At 40.7% G+C, this 19,846-nt stretch overlaps 1 protein-coding gene across 2 annotated transcripts; it reads right to left on the bottom strand.

Annotated features, from left to right (window-relative positions):
- Positions 1-2,219: 2,219 nt before the first annotated feature.
- atp2a1 (ATPase sarcoplasmic/endoplasmic reticulum Ca2+ transporting 1) lies at positions 2,220-19,339 on the bottom strand. 2 transcript variants are annotated; one of them, XM_053338591.1, is made up of 23 exons: positions 19,222-19,339; positions 17,858-17,875; positions 17,164-17,246; positions 14,345-14,449; positions 12,324-12,462; positions 10,584-10,664; positions 10,412-10,497; positions 9,440-9,595; positions 9,163-9,304; positions 7,651-7,817; positions 7,457-7,545; positions 7,274-7,376; positions 7,008-7,139; positions 6,650-6,775; positions 6,271-6,489; positions 6,049-6,160; positions 5,748-5,971; positions 5,380-5,600; positions 4,454-4,656; positions 3,928-4,013; positions 3,656-3,789; positions 2,895-3,012; positions 2,220-2,354 (listed from the first exon to the last, which is right to left on the bottom strand). In XM_053338591.1, the coding sequence occupies exons 1-23, from the start codon at positions 19,337-19,339 to the stop codon at positions 2,220-2,222; spliced, it is 2,997 nt and encodes a 998-aa protein (XP_053194566.1). The 2 variants fall into 2 exon arrangements, with proteins under 2 accessions (XP_053194566.1, XP_053194565.1); XM_053338590.1 differs by lacking the exon at positions 17,858-17,875.
- Positions 19,340-19,846: the final 507 nt, after the last annotated feature.

Below are 19,846 nucleotides of genomic sequence, written 5' to 3'. Positions count from 1 at the left end.
CTCTTATCTATACTGTATATTTATTTCAGTACATACACAGAAAAAAAAAAATTTGCAGCTTTTTTTTGGTGTGTTTTCAGATGGCGTTTTCTTTTGTATTCATGCCACTTGAAAGCTTTAAACATGTCAAGTGACTGTTGGCACACTCTCAGTTGGAGCGCTCAGAGTTTTCTCTCCATCCTCTGTGTCTGAGCGCTCTCTCTGCCTCGGATGCTCTCTGTTGCACTTTGCATCTAGACTTTCCCTGGATGGACAAGAATAGAAACTCATCAGTTGTGTGTCATTAATTTAATAGGGAACCATTCACTGCATACAATCTAGCCACACTCAATAGAAACTTTTTCCTCACTTTGTGACTGAGCCAAATAAGAGAATTTAATTTTTTTTATGCATTTTTCACACGTTTTTTGTATGAGAAATGTAAAAAAAAAAAAAAAAAAAAGGTTTGCAGTCATGCTAGCAGCTCTGTGCAAGGCTAAATGCTAATGACTATGATAACATGCTGATGCTAGGCAGATAATATTTACTATGTTCACATCTCAGTTTAGCATGCTAACATTTATTTAATTAGCAGTACACAAAGTACAACTAAGGCTGATGGGAATGTCATTAGTTTTGCAGGTATTTGGTCATAAACCAAAGTATTGGACAGATTGAAGTTATCTGATGGTGGTGCTAGATGAAAAGATAAGAGACAAATTTCATTGTCCAGACATTTCACTCAAAATCATAAATGTGAACCTCATGGGGGCACTAGGGTTTGTTATATGAAGACCGGTGATATCTGTACAAAATGTAATAGAAATCTATCCAATAGTTTAACCAAAGATGCGGACACACCAGACACATTTCTAGAACTATAATTACATTTTCTTGCAGAAATAATACAACACAATCCAGCAACATTTTGATTGCTAGATAACCTTTTTAACACAATGCACAATATTAGTTTGATTGCAGCAAGCACACACTGAATTTACCCACCAGCGATTTACTATTTCTACTGTACGAGGATCAACACGCTATTTCAAGCAGTAACCCAACATTACTTTGGCAAGATTCCAATAATAAACAATAAACATCAACTATGCAGTACTATGCATGATGCTGACATTGAATATTAGATTTCCACTGACATGTTTTGACAGATTTAGAGTCAGCAGGACTCAGGATGCAAATTCATTAGTGCAGAAAGATAAGCAAGACAGGAATACGGGAACAAACATAGAGTATACACACACACTGTATAAAACCCAACATGAACATTGAAAGACATGCACAATGCAGAGTGCTTCAACCTTTAGCTTGAGGCTGGGGAATACCTTGTTGTGTTACAGGGATATGGAGTAGGGGGAAACGGGTTTAGACTGGATTGTCAGAAAGGTGGGTAGAAAAGAACATCAAAGGACAGGAAAATTAGATAAAGGTCATCGGAGTCAGCACAGATTAGAAAAAGGAGGGAGGAGTTCAATAAAAGCTGTGCAAGGAATGAGTAAAGATAGGTAGATAGGTTAACAGTTAAAAATACATTAAAGGGCATTTAAGTGGAAGGTAAATTATTCTGCAGGTTCTGTTGAAATTGAGCACATTTACTTAAAAATAAATGGAAAAAGAGACCAGAAATACACAAATCCAGGTTAAAATGTCAAAAGAGGATGAATAGAAGGATGTTTAAACGTTTTTTGTTTATATCACATTAAGCACAAGTCAATTTATGCACAGCACTTCAGCTATACTCAACTATTATAGCTACAAATGGTTGCTGCATAATCTTATTCTAATTTTCTAGTACTGAAAAAAAATAAAAATAAATGTGGTCTAGAAAAATGTTATTTCATGTGATTATTGTTGATGGGAGACTTTAATAGTACTTTTTAAGTACAATAAAAACATTGTAATGCACACTGTCATCAAATCCTGAAACTTTGGCCTCTGATATTACCAGAGTCTTCATAGCACATCATTACTCACCAATATGTACTGTGATGACAACACTCCCCAGTTTCATTCATTCACTGTGACTCATAATTGTTGCAGTTTTGTAGTAGTAATACAATAACCTTTTTTAATTAAATAACATCTCCTATGTGTGTAGTTTATATGCCTTATTCCATATGTCATCATCTGTGCTCCTTATAAAATGCACTATATTGTATGTACTGTTTAAACTTTAATCCCAAAAATGGAAATACATTAATTAATAATACATGCTAAACCAGTTAGATGTTTTGCTTACCCTCCAGATATGTGCGAGCCACAAACTTGAGAAGCTCATCAAGCAGGATGACTGGGATGGAGAGCTTCATCACCACAACCCACTGCTCAACAGTCAAGTGAGTGAGCTTGAAGATCATCTGTTGAGAAGAGAGAGCAGCACCGTCTTAAAACTGCTGAACTGTATGTACAACCTCCAGTTAAAAACAGCTGTATATTAGTTATACAGGTGCTACTATTGTGGATGGCAACATGACTATGAATACCCAGTTTGATACCTCTAAATAATCATGATAATCAGTATAGGTATGTGTGTCTCTCATGTAAGAATGTGTTTAAACTGTGAACAATTCCCTTCTGTGAGTTTGTATCTGTTTGCTTCAGTTTGTTTGTTATTCTTTAAAAATATTCTCTGTACATGTTCAGTGTTGTCAAGACATGAACAAATATCTGAAAGAATGAAGAAAAGCTATTTTGTCAGACCATTTGATAAGTTCATAAAGGCCTCACAGAGCTGAGCTGCTGGTTTGATTGTGTGCCACCTCTGTTAGTAACTTGGGCAATGATGTGAGCGAGAACATGGAGGCTGGATAGGCAGTGTGTGAGTGTGCCAGTGCAGGGAGGAGTGGATGGATGTTTGATGTAGAGAAGAGGGCTGTAGTGCAGGAGGCCAGACTCACGGGCAGGGGGTCGACGTAGATGATCATGAAGTGAAGGGACATGGAGAGGCTCATGGCAGCCACCAGCCAGCCGTTGCTCCAGGGGGGCATGCGCACCAGGGACTGGTTCTCAGACAAGCTGGGGGACGGAGGGGTGGGGGGGTTGGATGGGGAGGCGGACTGTTATGTTAATGCAGACTGAAAATGTGTGAGTACACACGAACAAGTGTCTGTGTGTTGAGGTGAATGCATGAAAATAAATGTGTGCAAAAGGGTGTGAAGAAGAAGAATGAAAACTAGATGCCAAATACTGAAGGACTCAGTTTCCAAAAACAGTTCAGCACTGAGGAAACTTACACATTAATATATGAAAGTGCTGCTGCTTCATGTAAACATAATGTGAACTTATCTGCATACCAATGTGCTTCTAGCATGTTATGAATTGTGTATAATCATGCTAATCACAATACCAAATTCCTGATGTTTTGTATGCATATTGTTGAGGTAGAATCAGGCGACTAAAAGTAGTGATTCCAAGTAAAAGTACAGCATTAAAAATGTTACTTAAATAAACACCCTATTAAGCACATATTTTTCCAGTGAGCACTGAGAAAAGTTCCCCCTTCAGCAGATGAAATGTGAAATTAGCCTTCTAGTGCCAAACTCTGCACATACTGTACATCATTGTGCACAGTGAAGCTCAAACATCATTAACAGTGTTGAGGTTTAGTGCTCAGCTGGAAGCCCCCACAATGCCCTGTGAGTTCAAACAGCAGTCAAACCTGTTCAGAGCATTGCACATCTCAATGGTGACCAGCACTGACAGAGCCATGGTCATTGGAGGAGAGGACTCGAACACATGACAGTGGACCCCATCAAAGTCCTCATTGTCCTCGCTGCACTGCATGAAGTGGGACTGACAGGGTAGATACAAAGAACATTAATAACTCAAGTCTGGTAGAGTCTCTTGGAAGCTGAAATGTTTCTGGTTACAGTGGTCGGAAGGAGATGGATATAGATAAAGTTCAGAAATAACAGAGCATTAAATACTAACCAGCTGGTAGAAAGTGACTGCTGGGCCTTCCTCACAGTACAGGAACCACCAGGCAGCTGCTGCAACAGTTGCGGCACCAACGTAACCTGGAACAGATATTGTCACGCTAAATTAGGAAGTCTGGAGGCTTTGATCTAAAAAAAACAGCAGTGCTGATATTTGTTCCTATGGAAAAGTTCAAATCCACTTAAATGAACATGTGGATGGCAAACCTACAATGGCTGGTGAAAAAGTTTTGAAAATACTGTTGTCTGTGTTGATTTGGTGCATGAGGCTGGTGTGTTGCCATGGTAACAAAATCATTTCGATGAAAATTACAGATACTGTTGAGATGAACACTTGAGCTCAGAGTCTTATGTAGCTTGTCTTTTCAACGAAAGCATTATCAAATTTTAGAAATGCCAAAGGAAAATGTCAAAGTACATGAGGGATTTATCTGCATTGCTAAAGTATCAAAGTAAATACGTTTCTGCACTGACATAATTTAGGGTATAAAAACGAATGACAAGAGCATAATATGTTGTACCTCCGATGGTCAGGTATCTAAAGAAGAGCCAGCCAGAGATGAGGGGTTCTTTGGGGGATCGTGGGGCTTTGCCCATGATGTCCAGGTCAGGGGGGTTGAAGCCCAGTGCGGTGGCAGGAAGCCCGTCAGTCACAAGGTTGACCCACAGCAGCTGGACGGGGATGAGGGCCTCAGGCAGACCCAGGGCAGCAGTCAGGAAGATACTAGAGATGTATAAGAAACATAATTATTGTCTTAGTCTTGGCACAATCCCTTTCATCCTTCTTGATTTGGGCTTGTATTTTTGTTCATATAAGATCACATGAGATTATTAGTGATGACAGTGTTTACATCACATTTCCCTTTTATCTATTTGTTTTCAAATTTGGCAAAGATTAATTGGCAGGTCATGTTAAAAGGAGGACAGCAAAATTACACTATTAGTCCCCTTTTCACAGAAGATATTTCTCATGTCACAGTGGCAAAAGCAAAGGTGTATATAATAAAATTGACAATGGCTGAATTCCATTTAGCTGGATCAGTTTCAGGGTCCTGGTGCTCTCTGTTTTGGATTACTGAGACACTTGAATAGAAAGGATGGATATAAGCAAAGATCTGAGTAAAAGATGACAAAAAATTACATAATTTGGTGTATCAGAGATATGTTTTCTTTCTGCTTTCTAATCATGTTAATCATCTTGTGACCCTGTAGATTTGTCCTGTGCCCCCTTGTGGCGGTCACCAGATGCTCACTGGTCATTTTTGACCAACAAGGCCATTTTTGAAAGTGTTGTTAAGCAAATATGAATTCAAATGAAGGATCCACTGGTGACCACTGTTACCATCATTTCTCAGGCTCATCCTCTTGCCACATTTTCTGTAAATCTCACATAGGAAGTACTTGTTTTTGCACCTCATCCCCATCAACACAATTAACAATTGCTCACCAGACGACCTCGCCTACGTTGGAGGAGATGAGGTAGCGGATGAACTGCTTCATGTTGTTGTAAATGGCTCTGCCCTCCTCAACAGCAGATACAATGGAAGAGAAGTTGTCGTCAGCCAGGACCATCTCAGAGGCAGACTTGGCAACGGCAGTGCCAGAGCCCATGGCGATGCCAATCTCCGCCTTCTTCAAGGCAGGGGCATCGTTCACTCCATCACCGGTCTTGTTGAGGGGGAAAATAGAGAGGAATAATGTATTGATGAGTGTCATAAAAGTTCTTCAAATGCTATCCATCTTTCAAGTCAAACGATATTATTCCATTTTTAGTGCAATACAAATCAACAAATTATTAATCTTTCTTCTTCTTACCATGGCAGTAATCTCATCAAAGCCTTGCAAGAACTCAACGATCTTCGACTTGTGGGATGGTTCCACTCTGGCAAAGCAGCAAGCCTTTCGGACAGCATTTTTCTGCTCATATGGAGCGAGGTCATCAAACTCACGACCGGTGAAAGCTTTGTTAGTGACATCCTCATCTTCACTGAAGATGCCGATACGACGGCAGATGGCCACTGCTGTGCCCTTGTTGTCACCTGGGGGGAGACAGAAAAGAAGTGTGAGTTTAAGAATGAGTTCTTGTACAATAAGAGTGCAATAGAGAAATACTGACCAGTGATCATGATGACACGGATACCAGCGGCCCTGCACAGCTCGATGGAGCTCATGACTTCCTTGCGAGGAGGGTCAAGCATGCCAACGCAGCCCACAAAGGTCAAATCAGTCTGGAGACAAAAACAAAGACAAGTTTAGTGTCCTTTGAAGCTAAATTAAGTTAAACAACATTTGTGTAGTGTCATCAAAGTAGCGCCTAATTTCTTACTCAGTCACCCACCTCATAGTCTGCAAACTTGGTGGCGTCCTCCAGGTTCATCTCCTCCTTCCTCAGAGGTGAATCACGGGTGGCCAGTGCCAAACAGCGGAGGGTGTCGCGTCCGGTGCCCCACTCCTTGATGACTGACATGATGTGGTCTTTGACTGGGCCAGTCAGGGGTATACGGGTGGTGCCCACACGAACGTATGCACAGCGTTCAATCACACCTTCTGGAGCACCCTGGTAACACATTTAAGGAATATTTTCATTTGCTTGTGTACATAAAAAATATCATATTTACAAGCTTGATCTGTTGTGATTGATTGATTTTATATCTTATAATGTTGAATATTTTTCTGGTCATAGATCTTTTTGTATATGTCATGTTTCACAAACTCACTTTGATAAACATCTTGTTTCCTACTGGGGCTTTGGCAGACTTGGCAGGAGAGCAGTAGACTGACATAGACTTCCTGTCTCTGGAGAACTCTAGTGTGAACTCCTTCCTCATCAGCTGCTTAATCACCTGTCGGAAAATGCAGGAAAAGAAGGTTAACTAGACAATAAAGATCACAAAATCAACCTGGTGCTTCACATCACCAGTGGGCCTCTAAACATGAATTTTAAAATCAAGTTCAAGTTCAAGTTCAAGTAAAATGTAAAAGCTTAGATTACTCTTTAGTTTAATTTAATTTCTGTCTTCTCTGTTTCAGTGAGATGTCTCAGTACAGCCAGTATGGGATCTTTTGTGAACTTACAGAACAGCAAGCGTCTGCCCTCTCCACCTTGGACAGGCCACGCACTTCAGTATTGAACACGTTCATCTTCTCGACCAAACAACTCAGAGCTGTTTCGGTGGCCTCACCCACTTTCTCATAAATACCCTTTGACTGCATCAAGGAGAGAGAAAGAAAGAAAGAAAGGACATAAGAAAGTGAGTAGTGGGTGAACAACTGAACATAGCTGTGTGTCATATGTAGACATAAATATTATTAACACAAAATATCTTTAATTATCTGCAGACCTCATTGTAGTCCAGTGAGGAGTCATTGCACAGAGCACAGATGGTAGCGAGCTCAACCAGTCCGTCATACTGTCCGCACTTCACAAACGAGCCGTTCCTCGTTCTGGTAAAAAAAATATTTTGTCAATATTGTTGTTCAGGAATGGGTTACTGTGTTTATGTGTGAACTCTTTTGACACTTACACTTCTCCTTCAGGGGTGTACTTTGAGCCAGAGATGTCAAACTGACCAAGGGAAATGCTGTCACCATCCACTTTATCAATGATGAACATCTGTGTGGAAACATGACCAAAAAACACATTGGATCTGCTCTCCTTTTCATTCACCATCAGACTCTCTTTACTGAAAAATGATTGTCCTGTTGTTTATGAACCGACCTTAGTTACACACATCTGGTTGGTGGTGAGGGTACCAGTCTTGTCAGAGCAGATAACTGAGGTGCAGCCCAGGGTCTCCACAGAGGGCAGGCTTCTGACGATGGCATTCTTTTTGGCCATACGACGTGTTCCCAGAGCCAGGCAGGTGGTGATGACAGCGGGAAGGCCTATGATGCACCAAGGAAATACATAATCATGCTGATTACAGAAAGGACTGATTAGAATATGGACGAAACCTTCTGCAGTCAAATGATACCTGCCTTCTATCCTTTTTGTATTCAGATCTAGAACAATAATACTATTTGTGTAAAAATCATTTGGCTGAGGTACTCTATTGGTATTGATATCACTTTAAGGGTATTGGTATTGGTACTGGTATTGTAATTTTTTAAACAATACCCAGCCCTAGTTGGAGCATACCCAAACTACTGTGTTGTCCTGTGGTATTCCTGTGGTAGAGGCTGCTACAAGCCAGTCAATCCTCCTGAGATCTCTGTCTAGATTCTTGGCAAAAATCTAGCGTAATCGATGAGGCCATTGGACTATGATAAGGGTGTGTAGGAGCTCTGGAGAGAGTCCAGTTTAGTGACATTATGGTGGCATCTGTGTTTGCAGATTGTTTTGTCCTTGTGGCATCATCAAACTGTGGCCTCTGATGTGAGTTGGCACAGTTTGTAGGTGACTGTGATGTAATGGCAACAAGTTTGAGCCCCTCAAGTTCTGTCCCAAAAAAATGTAATCAGTCCCGTTCATGCAGCAGAGGATTTGATTTTCCAAGTGGAAGTGTTTGACGATTTTAGGGTACTATTCAGAGTCAGTTAGAGTGGACAATGTACTGGACTAAAATATGAGCTGAGTGACTATGGAGGCTCTTGATTTACTGGCTAAATGTCTTTCCAACTCTAAATGTATTCTCAGTTGGGTAGTGAACAAGAAAATCAGATCAGAAAAGAAATTGTTGAGTGTCCTGTATGTGACGAACAGCTGCTTCTATAGGTTGGGAGCGACGTGATATGGTGCTTCAGGCACCTGCTGAGGACGCTTATTTAGGTGACCTGGCAGAGATCCCAGGCTAGACCCAGACACACTGAGGGAGATGATATGCCAGCTGGCCTCATCAAACTCTGGAGGAGCTGGCAGAATAAATAGAAGATTATAAAGATGTCTGGGCTGTTCAGCTTTCTCTCACCCGCTAATAAAAGCATCAAATCTCTCTCGAGGATAAGTGGTGTGTTTGATTATTTATTTGTCCTTTTCAATTGTTAATTTGTAAATTTGGACCTTGACAATCTGACAGAACTAGACTGCTCATACCTTGAAAGAAATCCACATTGATATTTAAAAAATGTATAATAATGTGTAAGATTGTAAAGACCAATCATGAGACAATGGTCGTCATTTCACTTTTAACGGACTGGTAGCTTCAGTGTCACATGACAAGCTACACAAGATGAATCTTAGATATGATAATCTTCTTGAGCAACCAAATGGAAGTTAATCCCAGGGGTTTACCTTCAGGGATGGCAGCCACAGCGAGAGCCACAGCAATCTTGAAATAGTAGATAGCACCACGGAACCAGGAGCCTCCATGGACGGGGTCATTGAAATGGCCAATGTTGATCATCCACACAGCCACACAAATGAGGGAGATGACCTGGAGGGTGGACAGTCAAAGGCATGCGTGAGATGTAATTTAGAACAGCTCCAGGTCTTGAAATGAACAATGTGACTAAATGAATAAAAACTGGCACTGTTTCAGAAAGCCTTTTTGTTTATCTGCCTCTCCCACCTTGGAGAGCTGCTCTCCAAACTCATCCAGTTTCTGCTGCAGGGGGGTCTTTTCCTGCTCTGTGGCAGCCATCTGGTCACGAATCTTTCCAATCTCAGTGGCGACACCAGTGGCAACAGCAATACCAGTGGCTTTTCCAGCAGCGATGTTGGTGCCCTGAGCAGAATTTTAAAAGAGAGGAAGAAGGTACAGGTTTGTTTTAGTATGAGGTGATTTTTAATTGGTAACTGAAATGACAGTAACACATCACTGTAGAAAAACAAACAACACATACAACTATTAAACGTGTGCTTTCAATATTCAACAGTGAAATACTGTCATTGTTCACTCACTGTCATTATGCTGTAAATAAGATGTTTTCATTTAGACTTGTTATTGTAGGGGAGCACAGGTGTTATTAACATGAATGATAGCTCTGTTATTTTCAAGAGTCCCATTAAGTCATGACTGCCTTCCAGGACCCTAATACTGAAGCATTTATATGTAATTCAGCCGTTGTTAATGTTATTATTTACATTTGTACTATTTTAGTATTTTTAGTGATGTAAGTTAATAAGTTATAGGTGTGCATTATGAGGATGAAACGTTCCATCTGAACCAATGGTTAATAGTAAAAATGTATTACCAATATATTAAAATAAAAAATGTAGATACATCTTCTTTAAGGGTTAGGGTCATATTTTAAAAATGTTTGCATGTTGCAATAGGGAAAGCACAGGTGTAATTAATAACATGATTCCATTTCGATGTGTCAGGGTAGCCCTAGTATTGTGTATGCTCGCTTATTGTCATGGCTCACTGGCTCACCTAAATTCAACTGAGCCATACATCTGTCACAGCCAGGTGGAAAAAGAAAGAGTCAAGCCATGGTAAAAGAAAGCAGGGTTCAGGAAACAGAGAGGATCATACAGAGTTGCCAACACTTAACATGCTCTCAGTGAAAAAGCAGCAGGGAGTGAAGGAGAAACTCACAGAGAACAGCATGTTCTTCTTGTCCTGGTTGACGGCACGGGGGTCTGGGACGGCATCAGTGTGTTTGATCACACTGACGGACTCACCTAGGAGACACAACTCATTTGTCAGGTGGGGTGATCAGAGAAGAAAGCAGGCATCAAGAAGATGTCATCTTTTTTGTAAGACCTACCAGTAAGAATGGACTGGTCCACACGCAGGGTTGTTGACTTGATGGAGATGATCCTAATGTCAGCTGGCACTTTGTCACCAACTAGGGTCCATACAAACACACACAGGGAGAGAAATACACAAAAAGAGATACTTTATTAACTTTCAGAGTCTTTCTTTATATATTCTTCAAGGTTTTACATGACAAACAGCTTCATATCAATCTGACCGCAGCATTAAAACAGGATGGAGGGAGGAGGGGGCAGCAGGGTTGATTGACTGGTTTTAGCCCTCTGGATGGGTAGTGTTGTTATTGAAAACTGATACCACAGTCAGAGGGAGAGAGAGCGAGAGAGAGAGACCTTGGGGAGATCATGAAATGAAAAGAACAGGTGTACAGCAAACAGAGTGAGAGGGAGCGAGCAAGTCGATATTAAGTGTATTTATACTCAAGCTTTGTTTTTTTTTTCTTCCCACAGCAAAGTTCCTTCGGTTCCCCTCCACCCCCTTTTTCTGTGACTGCCTTAAAAGGGCTCATGTTCATTCTCAAGGACATCAGTATCTCTGTACTCACACGCACACACACGCACATACACTAAGACACACAAGCACGTGAGTCTGTTGAAGCATATGAACTGACAGTGATCCAGTAGCTATAAGACCTCTTTATATTAAACAGAGGTCAAAAAACATGTCAGGCTGCTGGTCACTCACATGTGCACAAGCCAAACTGCACCCACTTTTTAATTTACTAGAGGATGTTTTTCGTTTTCTTTGGTTGAAACTACCCCTAAGACATTTAACTGGTTTCAATCTTTTGAGACTTGCTGCTCAGAAAGGTTGAGAGATATTTGATGAGTCACAGCTAACATCGTATGTCCTGAATATTCTTATATTCTTAGTGCATACAGTACTATTCAGCTAGTATCCACTGTACAATGCCTACCACTTATGATTTACATATTGATTAAATACAAGAAGAAGAAATCTCTCCCTCACCAGAATTGTGTTGCTTTTCAACTGTTTTTCTATGCAAAATATTTCCAAAGTATGACAGTTGTTATATTTATGTGCACATATATATTTGAATTTAAATGTCCCTATGCTAGCTGCTTCTTTTACTTACGTGTCTCCTTTCCTGAATGGAAACAACTGTTCAGCAGACTGGTGGCTCCATTTCTAATGTTTCTGCTCAGCTGTGTTGCATGCATGATCAGAGCTAAATTAAAGGGACTAGTATTTATAGGCTCATATTGTGGAGTATGAGGAACTGGGCAAATACTTTCTCCTGTCCTACATTACTCATGTGAAGACACAACATGGGTCCACTATCAGTCCACACAGACATGGAGATACTCAGATGTGAGCAGTCCCACTCTGAGTTTTTTTTTCAGTTTTGCTGAGACAAATGCTTTGACCTTTCACACCATATAGATGCATTTAGCAAAGTTGTTTTGAGTCATACAGCAATATGACTAAACGCTGAAGTTATGGGATTTTTATGGGATGTTTTTCTTCCGTATTTCAACCTATAATAATGTTCTTAATTGTGGGCTGAGACTATTATGTTCTTCAGTAGTCCTCAAGTCTATTTATTGTCTTGATTGGGTCAACCAACTAGATGCCAATATATACTCTGAATATAACTGTTGCAGTCAAATCACTTAACTGTTTTTAAGTGTTTTCAGTGGTTGAATAGACTTTGAATAAATGTATCAGGTAAGGCAGTTAAGAGAAACTCTACATAATAGGGGAATCGTACCGGAAACCTCCACCACATCACCAGGAACGATCTCCCGGGCCTTGATCCTCTGGACACTCTTCCTGTCCGACCGGTAAACCTTCCCCATCTCAGGCTCATACTCCTTCAGAGCCTCAATGGCATCCTCTGCGTTGCGCTCCTATTGCAAAAAACACACACAAAACAAAACATGTGGTCATGCCAACTTTAGATAAACTGGGCCAGTATTCACTTGTTCAGTATAAATAACGCTATTTTACACATCACCACTGTGACACATTCAACCATGTCAAATCAATTTGTATAGCCCCAAATCACAAGTTTACGCTGGTTACGCTTTTCTATTTACAAATGGTCATAACATATACTCAGTAATGACATGCTCATACATTTGACACAATCATACAAATATTACAATATTTATCACATTAAATTCATTAACATATGTTGCGTATGTGTACACATGTGTAATTCATGGCAATATATGTATATGTGCAGGTAGTCTTAATGAGTTTGTATGTTAGTGTATGTGTGTCTGCTTCTCTCTCTTTCAGCCGGTGTTTCACCTTTTCATTAAACCTTTTCAGATCTGTTTGTGTTTTTTATTGTCTTTTACTGAAAAAGATGGCTGACCAAAAGTAGTTTTGTTTTTTTTCCCGCCGTGCCATCTTGCAGTTGCCCTTTTGCTGATACCATAGAGGCGATTCTATTGGTGTTTGTTTTCGCAACTTATGGACAAAGTTCAGCTGGTGTGGGATTGTTCACCATTTAAAAAACAATTTGATAAAAGAGAACTTGATAAAGCTAACTTGTACTTTTTCCAAATTATACAGTGGTGCCATTTCTTTTGCTTTTGCTTAATTGTTTTCAGCACTTGTTTGTTGTATTTGAGAAAAAATGATGTTTTCTTTTACAATATTTCTGCATTTTTCTCAAGACTACCAATAGTGTTAAATAAACTGGCATCAATTGGTAGTGTTTGATGTAATCTCTGTTATATTGTTGTATTGATTGCACTGTATTTTTGAAAGATATTCATGGAAAGCATGCACACTTGCTCAAAAACACAAATTAGATAAAAAAAATCAATGTCATATGGATCTTTGCAGTTCATTTATAGTTACCACAACCATTTATACTCTGATTTATGAGTAAATGAAGACTCACAGCCATTCATCACTCATGTAATAGGATGTTACAAAGTTATATTTGTTAACAGTTAACACATCTTTAGTGGTCACCACTTGTGTGTTTGCAGCCTGAAGCTGAACAACAGGTTGATGAGGGAAGTAAAAAAGGCTGATGTGCAGTTCAGCCTGTGGTTTCTTCTAAGGCTACCCCCCGACCGCCTCAAAGTGTAAAGCCTAGCCAGCCGCCCCTCTCGCCCCTCGCTCCCTCCATTCTCCCTCATACCCCCCATGTGTGAATCCTTGTGCATAGTTTCCAAATGACTGCCACGGGATTGATATGAACCCCTCCACCATGCACACACACAGACAGGGCTTGTGGTAATGTGATCGTCCCACTGTATTTTTACTGTGGATTGCACAGTGTGGATTGTAACGAAGCAGAATGCATTCTGAGCTTTCAAGGCAGGACAGGTCCCAGTCCGCCTATCCCCTCCTCTCCCCTCCTATCCCCTCCTCTCCTCTCCTCTCATCTCTGCTCGGTCTGTTGGCTTAACCTTTCACCCTTGCACCTCCTGTTGACGTCATGCCACTCATTCTGGCTTCCCTTGAACTTTCAGCTCTCAGCCATTGCTCTGGAAGGAGTGTGTGCTCACCGTAAAGGACAAAGGACTGCGACCTGAACAGGCCTCTGCTGTGTGTGATTTATTATGTACTGTTACTAAGTATAAGAGTCTATTTAGGTGTGTGTAAAAGACTTCATTCAGGGACAGGTATGTGTCCTTGTGATGGCAATTGTTCCTGTGCGTGTGTGTGTGTGTGTGTGTGTGTGTGTGTGTGTGTGTGTGTGTGTGTGTGTGTGTGTGTGTGTGTGTTTATGTGTGTGTGTGTGTGTGTTTATGTGTTCTCTCTGACCTGCCACACTCCAACAATAGCATTTGCAATGAGGATGAGGAGGATGACGAAAGGCTCGACAAAGGCGGTGACAGTTTCCTCACCTTCCTCGAACCAAGCCAGCACCTGAGAGAAAGAGAGAGAGAGAGAGAGAGAGAGAGAGAGAGAGAGAGAGAGAGAGAGAGAGAGAGAGAGAGAGAGAGAGAGAGAGAGTGAGAGAGAGAGAGAGTTAGAGACAGTGTTAGTTTGGAGCTTAATGTGCTGATTATTTTTCCCCCACTGATCAATGAATCATTTTGTTGCTCATTGTTAAGTCTATAAAATATATCTTAAAAAGTGAAAAAGTCACAAAGAAATATGTGTGTATATATACATACATGTAATTGTAAGTTGAATAATGTTTTGGGCTGCTTTGGCCTCTTGGAATGTGTGATGTACATTTTTCACATGTTTTGTGACTCAACAATTGATCAATTAGTCAAATAAAAGAGAATATACTGTGAAGGATATTAGTTAGTTTATTATGCAGCCTTTGGTATATATAACAGTATTTTTTTTTATCTTTAAAGTTCTGTGGGCTTCAACAATGTCTCCTCTGTAATGATGGATCTATTAGTGGATCTTGCAGGGTTGAAGAGGCTAATTAGTTACTGGTTGGTGTTCTGCTTGCTGTCTTTCAGTTTTTGCTGTGCACCTGTTGCTCAGGCTGACAGTGTTATCTTTTACTGCTGGCTAGCATTAAATGGTTATGGTATGACCGCTATGAACCATCACTGGCTTAAACATTGTCATTGTTCTATGTGTCAAATCTCTCCCCCACATATGTACATGTGACTCTTTTCCAGAACCTATATAGTCTCACACGTGTGAAACCCTGTGAGGTGGGAGTACCATGTTACTACACACAGGTCTGTTTCGGAAAAGCTACATGTTGACATTGACACAGATTAGTTACGGGCCAGCAAAGCGAACCAGAGAGAGGAGAAAAGAGTTGGTTCTCACATCCTAACTTTTTTACTTATGATTATAATCTGTTGTGTTTTTAATTTGCTTCCAGCTCGTATCTTTTCTAAGGCTTTCCCAAAAATAGGCTCTGTTGCTCGCTCGCTCCAGTCTGTCTTCACCCTGCCTCTCTTCAAAGACACAATCGATCTCCTAAATGAGAGTCAGAGCCTGTCAGCACGTTGCAGCGGCAGGACATTCCTGTGTGTATGAATAGGATGGCCGTGTACTTGCAGTATTTAGTGTTCTCCCTTTTAGAAACCATATACGACTCTGAATCTATTGCTCTCGTTTGTCATTGTAACAAACAATGCCATTGTGCAACCCAATCCCTGACTCCCCCCACACACCCCACCCGTCCCTCTGTCTCTCATTCTCTCCCGCTGCCGCAAGCCATCCCTCGTTCCCTCCATCCCTGACCTTTGTCCAAGGATACAGTTTCTTGTCCTGGCTTGAGACTTTCTTAAAATAAATCTCCTACCATGCATATGTGCGTGCATACGTGCGTGCATACACACACACACACACACACACACACACACACACACACACACACACACACACATACACACACACACACACACACACACACACGCACATACACACACACACACACACGCAAACACACACATAGAGCCGCCAGGCCTTCTAAGGCCATAATGACAGCTGTACAGGGAGGCCAGAGGGCAGAGATGGAGGATTAAGACAATGTGTCCAGCCTACTCTCAACAAAACAGTTTTGGAGAGAGTGGCAGGGAGGGGAGGAGGGCGAGAGAGGGATTCCTTGTGTAAATGAGAGTGAGGACATGGGTCCAAATGTAATTTAATAACTCAGTGATGTACATGCTGTGTTTGTCCGCCTGAGCGTGATTGCAAAGCAAACAGGCAAGGGGTTAGAAAAGATGTGGCTCAAGTCTCAATGATGAGGACTGCAGCACATTCTTACTTCACAGCCAGTTTATTTATTAACCAGTAACGTACATTTCTGAAATTACCAAATTTATACTATTTATTCCTATTTAAATTTATCCTAAGTTGTTTCAGCTTTATTCGCAGGGATGCAGATTTTTGATGACATTGATTTATTACTTTTTTCTGAGTCAAACATGAACCTAAACCATTTGATTTGTGAAAATTGTTGAGTGTTGGAGTAATTATGTATGCCACCTTCTTATTGGTCAGCTTCATCATGCTAAGTGTCTAGTTTGTTTGGTGTAAATTTCTCAGATGAAATAATCAAATCATTAACCTTGGCAAAAGTAATGATTGTGGCTCTGTTTGACGGCTCTCAGGCTTGAATTTCTGTTGGTAAAATCTCTTTTATTTGTTAGACAATAATCTGGAGAGGAAAATAATGAGATATATATGAACATTAATTTAAGACATATCAGTATTCTCTAATTTTTCCATTGGCTTTTTCTTTTCTTTTTCCAGACACTTCATATTAACTGAAATATGTTTGTCAGTGACTTAGATTCTTGCATTCCTCCAGATAAAAATGCCAGATAAATGTCTTATACATGTGTAACATGTAATTTGGTTTTAATCTTGACTTGAAAGTGAAACACTAAATCAGATGTACAGTAAGTAAGTTGTAGATGAAAATGGGCTACAATTTTAGCAAAGGTAACCAAATATCAAATAACATCTTTAACCAAAGTGGAACAAACAATAAATCTGTCTTTTCATCATTAGACTCCTTAAAAAATCTAAAATATCTGCAGGCTTCATTATTTTACAAACTCTAGTCTTTATGATGCTATGTAAAAAATAAAATAAAAACAGTGTTACAAATACAAATGCACTGCATCATGTGAAAAAGGGAAAGTAAAACTCACAAAAGAGATGCAGGCGGCCAGCAGTAAGATTCTGACCAACAGGTCCTCAAACTGCTCTGAAATCAGCTCCCAGATACTCTTCCCTGATGAAAAAGACAACAACAAAATCACATACAGCAATAAACAATGTGAGAATGAATTAAACCTTGATTGTGATAAAGCTGATCATGAATATTTGCTTCCATGACATCATTTAAAGCTTATTTTCTGTCTCTCACACACATTATATGCAATGGAGTTCAAACTCTCTGACTTTGTGTTCACATCACTTGTTGTCATATTCACGGATAGCTATAAAAGCACTGGTGCATTATACTGTACACAGGCAGATCAAATAGAAATACTAGCTTGAAGGCTTTAAAGCAACAAATGTGGAAGCAAGAACAGGAGGTAGATTTCATCATATCACATCATCTCCATCACATGCCACAGAATATGACTTGTGTGTGTGGCGTGAACATCTCATCAGTTGTTTGTGTCTCTATGTCCCTATGTATCTCCAAGCCAGTGGTACTACAGAACAAGAAGCCTGAAGTGACAGGTGTTAAACAAACGACTGCTGTGACTTGTCATCACAGGAAGTGAGAGGAACAGGTGTGTCTGTGTGGTGCAAAGTCAAAAGATACGCTTTGATCAGCAGGATGTGTGATTTCAACATGAAGGATTGAAAAGCAGGTTTTTACAGTGGACTCACCCTCCTCTGCTGGCAGCTCTGTGGGCAAAGAGAGACAAAGATTATTAGTACAGCGTAACTATATGCCACATTTAATACATCATTTTCAGTAAAGCTAACACGGTTTACTTTTTAAAGATCAAAACACACAATAAACTGAAATTTGCATTACAGAACAACACTCTATTCCACTCTCTATAACACATACTATAACAACCTGATCAATACTCTCTATTCATGAATTTTTACTGAATTGGTGCAGGTATTTTTATTTTAGACTTGATCTGTCCTGCAACATCCATCCCATAATTAATATCAAGGGAATGACCTTTACAGTGACCTTAATTACTCTGTTATTCTTGTTTGCTGTTTCTCTGTCACCATCCACTTGTCAGCTGTGACATACCACATAGAGTGTCACTGTGTTCTAGTTGAGCTCTAGTTGAGCATGAGTTACTCAATTGACTACAGTTTAAAAGACATAAAAGCTTATAAAAGCTTTTAATGTTTACTACGTAACTTGCTCTTGTCAAGCAGCTTTTGTTTCCCTAAACTGACCTCTTCACAGCAGACGTGTCACAGAGGGAAAAGCACAGGTGTCATTAATAACATTAATGATGGCTCTGCTCCATCTAGGTGTCCCATCTCCAGGGTCGCAGCTCACTGGGACACTTGCATGAAACAGAGGAGTCGTTAATGATAGTAGTTACACCTGTGCTTTTCCTGACAGGTTCAACTGTCTGCGGTGGAAAAAAGGCAGTAAAGGATGCAGGCGTTTACTGTCGTCTTTGTTACTGTGATAGGCTCAAGTGTCAGGATGGAGTCATAAAATCTGAACTCAGAGTTAACTTGCTGACTTTTTCAGAAGCTTTCAACCACACGTCACAGCCTCAAAGTAAAAAACTCAAACTTTCGTGCTCAAAATGAAAATAAAGTGTTTTCACTGAAGCTATCCTCAGAAACCTGAAACTCTGGTGCACCTGCTGCAGAAACATCACTCCCCCATTGTGTCATTGAGATACTTTACCGTAATTAGACTATCACAAAGTCACACTCTGTGTCAGTTCATCTATCAACTCCTCCTTCACCTTCTCTTCCTTATTCCCTCAGAGTCTGTTTATCATTTTATCTTGCTAAACCTCTCATGTGTCTCTGTGCCTTCCAATTTCAATCAATTTAACTCATCCATGTTTCTTCCTCTTCCAGCACCTTCCAATCCTGCGATTCCTCAGTCATTTTCACCATTATTACCCTTTTCCTTCCACTCTTTAATGCTTCATCCAAAATGCTCCTTCGTGATCATCCATCCATCCACCTCTCTTTCTCTCTCTCTCTCTCTCTCTCTCCCTCTCGCTCTCTCTCTTTCTTTGTCTCTGTCTCCTCACCGTTGAAGCCATACTTGTCCAGGTTTCTCTTGACTTGGTCAGGTGAGAGGCCCGTCTCTTCAGTAACGCCAAAGTGGGACAGAACGTCTGGTGACTCTTTGGCATGTGCGTTCTCCATCCTTGCTGAAACGGAGAGGCTTCAGGACAAAGGGAATAAAGCAAAAACACAGAAACACATCAGTCTGAGCTGGTCTCACACTTGAAAGTTCAAACAATTGGACAACTGAAAGCTGAATGATCACCCACCACTTTCTTGAAGTGTGGGATTGGGATTAAGAACTGGCAACCCCCCTGCGTTCACACTTGCTCTCTCTCTACCCCCTCTCTCTCTCTCTCTCTCTGGGCTGTTGCTCTCCTCTCGGAGCCCTGGACTGACAGAAAGTGCAACCCGGCAAACTGTCCTGAAAAGTTTTATACAGATGAAAAAGTGGCCTCATTGGTGCTTGCCCACCATGCACTCAATCCTCATTGGCTGAGAACGTCACAAATAGGTGGGCAGGGATGGCCCTGTGGTAAAGAATAGGCGGGGGGTTGGGGGGGTTGGAGAGGGCAACAACTGCAGAGGGGGTCCACTGCCCGGCAAGCTGGAAATAAGATGGGCATAAGAGAACATGCATGGTCAGGA

This window comes from Scomber japonicus, chromosome 18 (assembly GCF_027409825.1).
Source record: "Scomber japonicus isolate fScoJap1 chromosome 18, fScoJap1.pri, whole genome shotgun sequence".
Taxonomy (NCBI): Eukaryota; Metazoa; Chordata; class Actinopteri; order Scombriformes; family Scombridae; genus Scomber; species Scomber japonicus.
This window is presented reverse-complemented; position numbering and strand designations above follow the sequence as displayed.

Bases quoted from the DNA above. Each gene is read 5' to 3' on its own strand.
- atp2a1 (XM_053338591.1), bottom strand. From the start codon at position 19,339: ATGGAGAACGCACATGCCAAAGAGTCACCAGACGTTCTGTCCCACTTT. The intron at 9,596-10,411 runs GTGAGTTTCTCC...AATTCTGCTCAG, and splicing joins AGAAGAACATGCTGTTCTCT to GGCACCAACATCGCTGCTGG. The intron at 7,377-7,456 runs GTAAGTGTCAAA...TTTTTTTACCAG, and splicing joins TACACCCCTGAAGGAGAAGT to AACGAGGAACGGCTCGTTTG.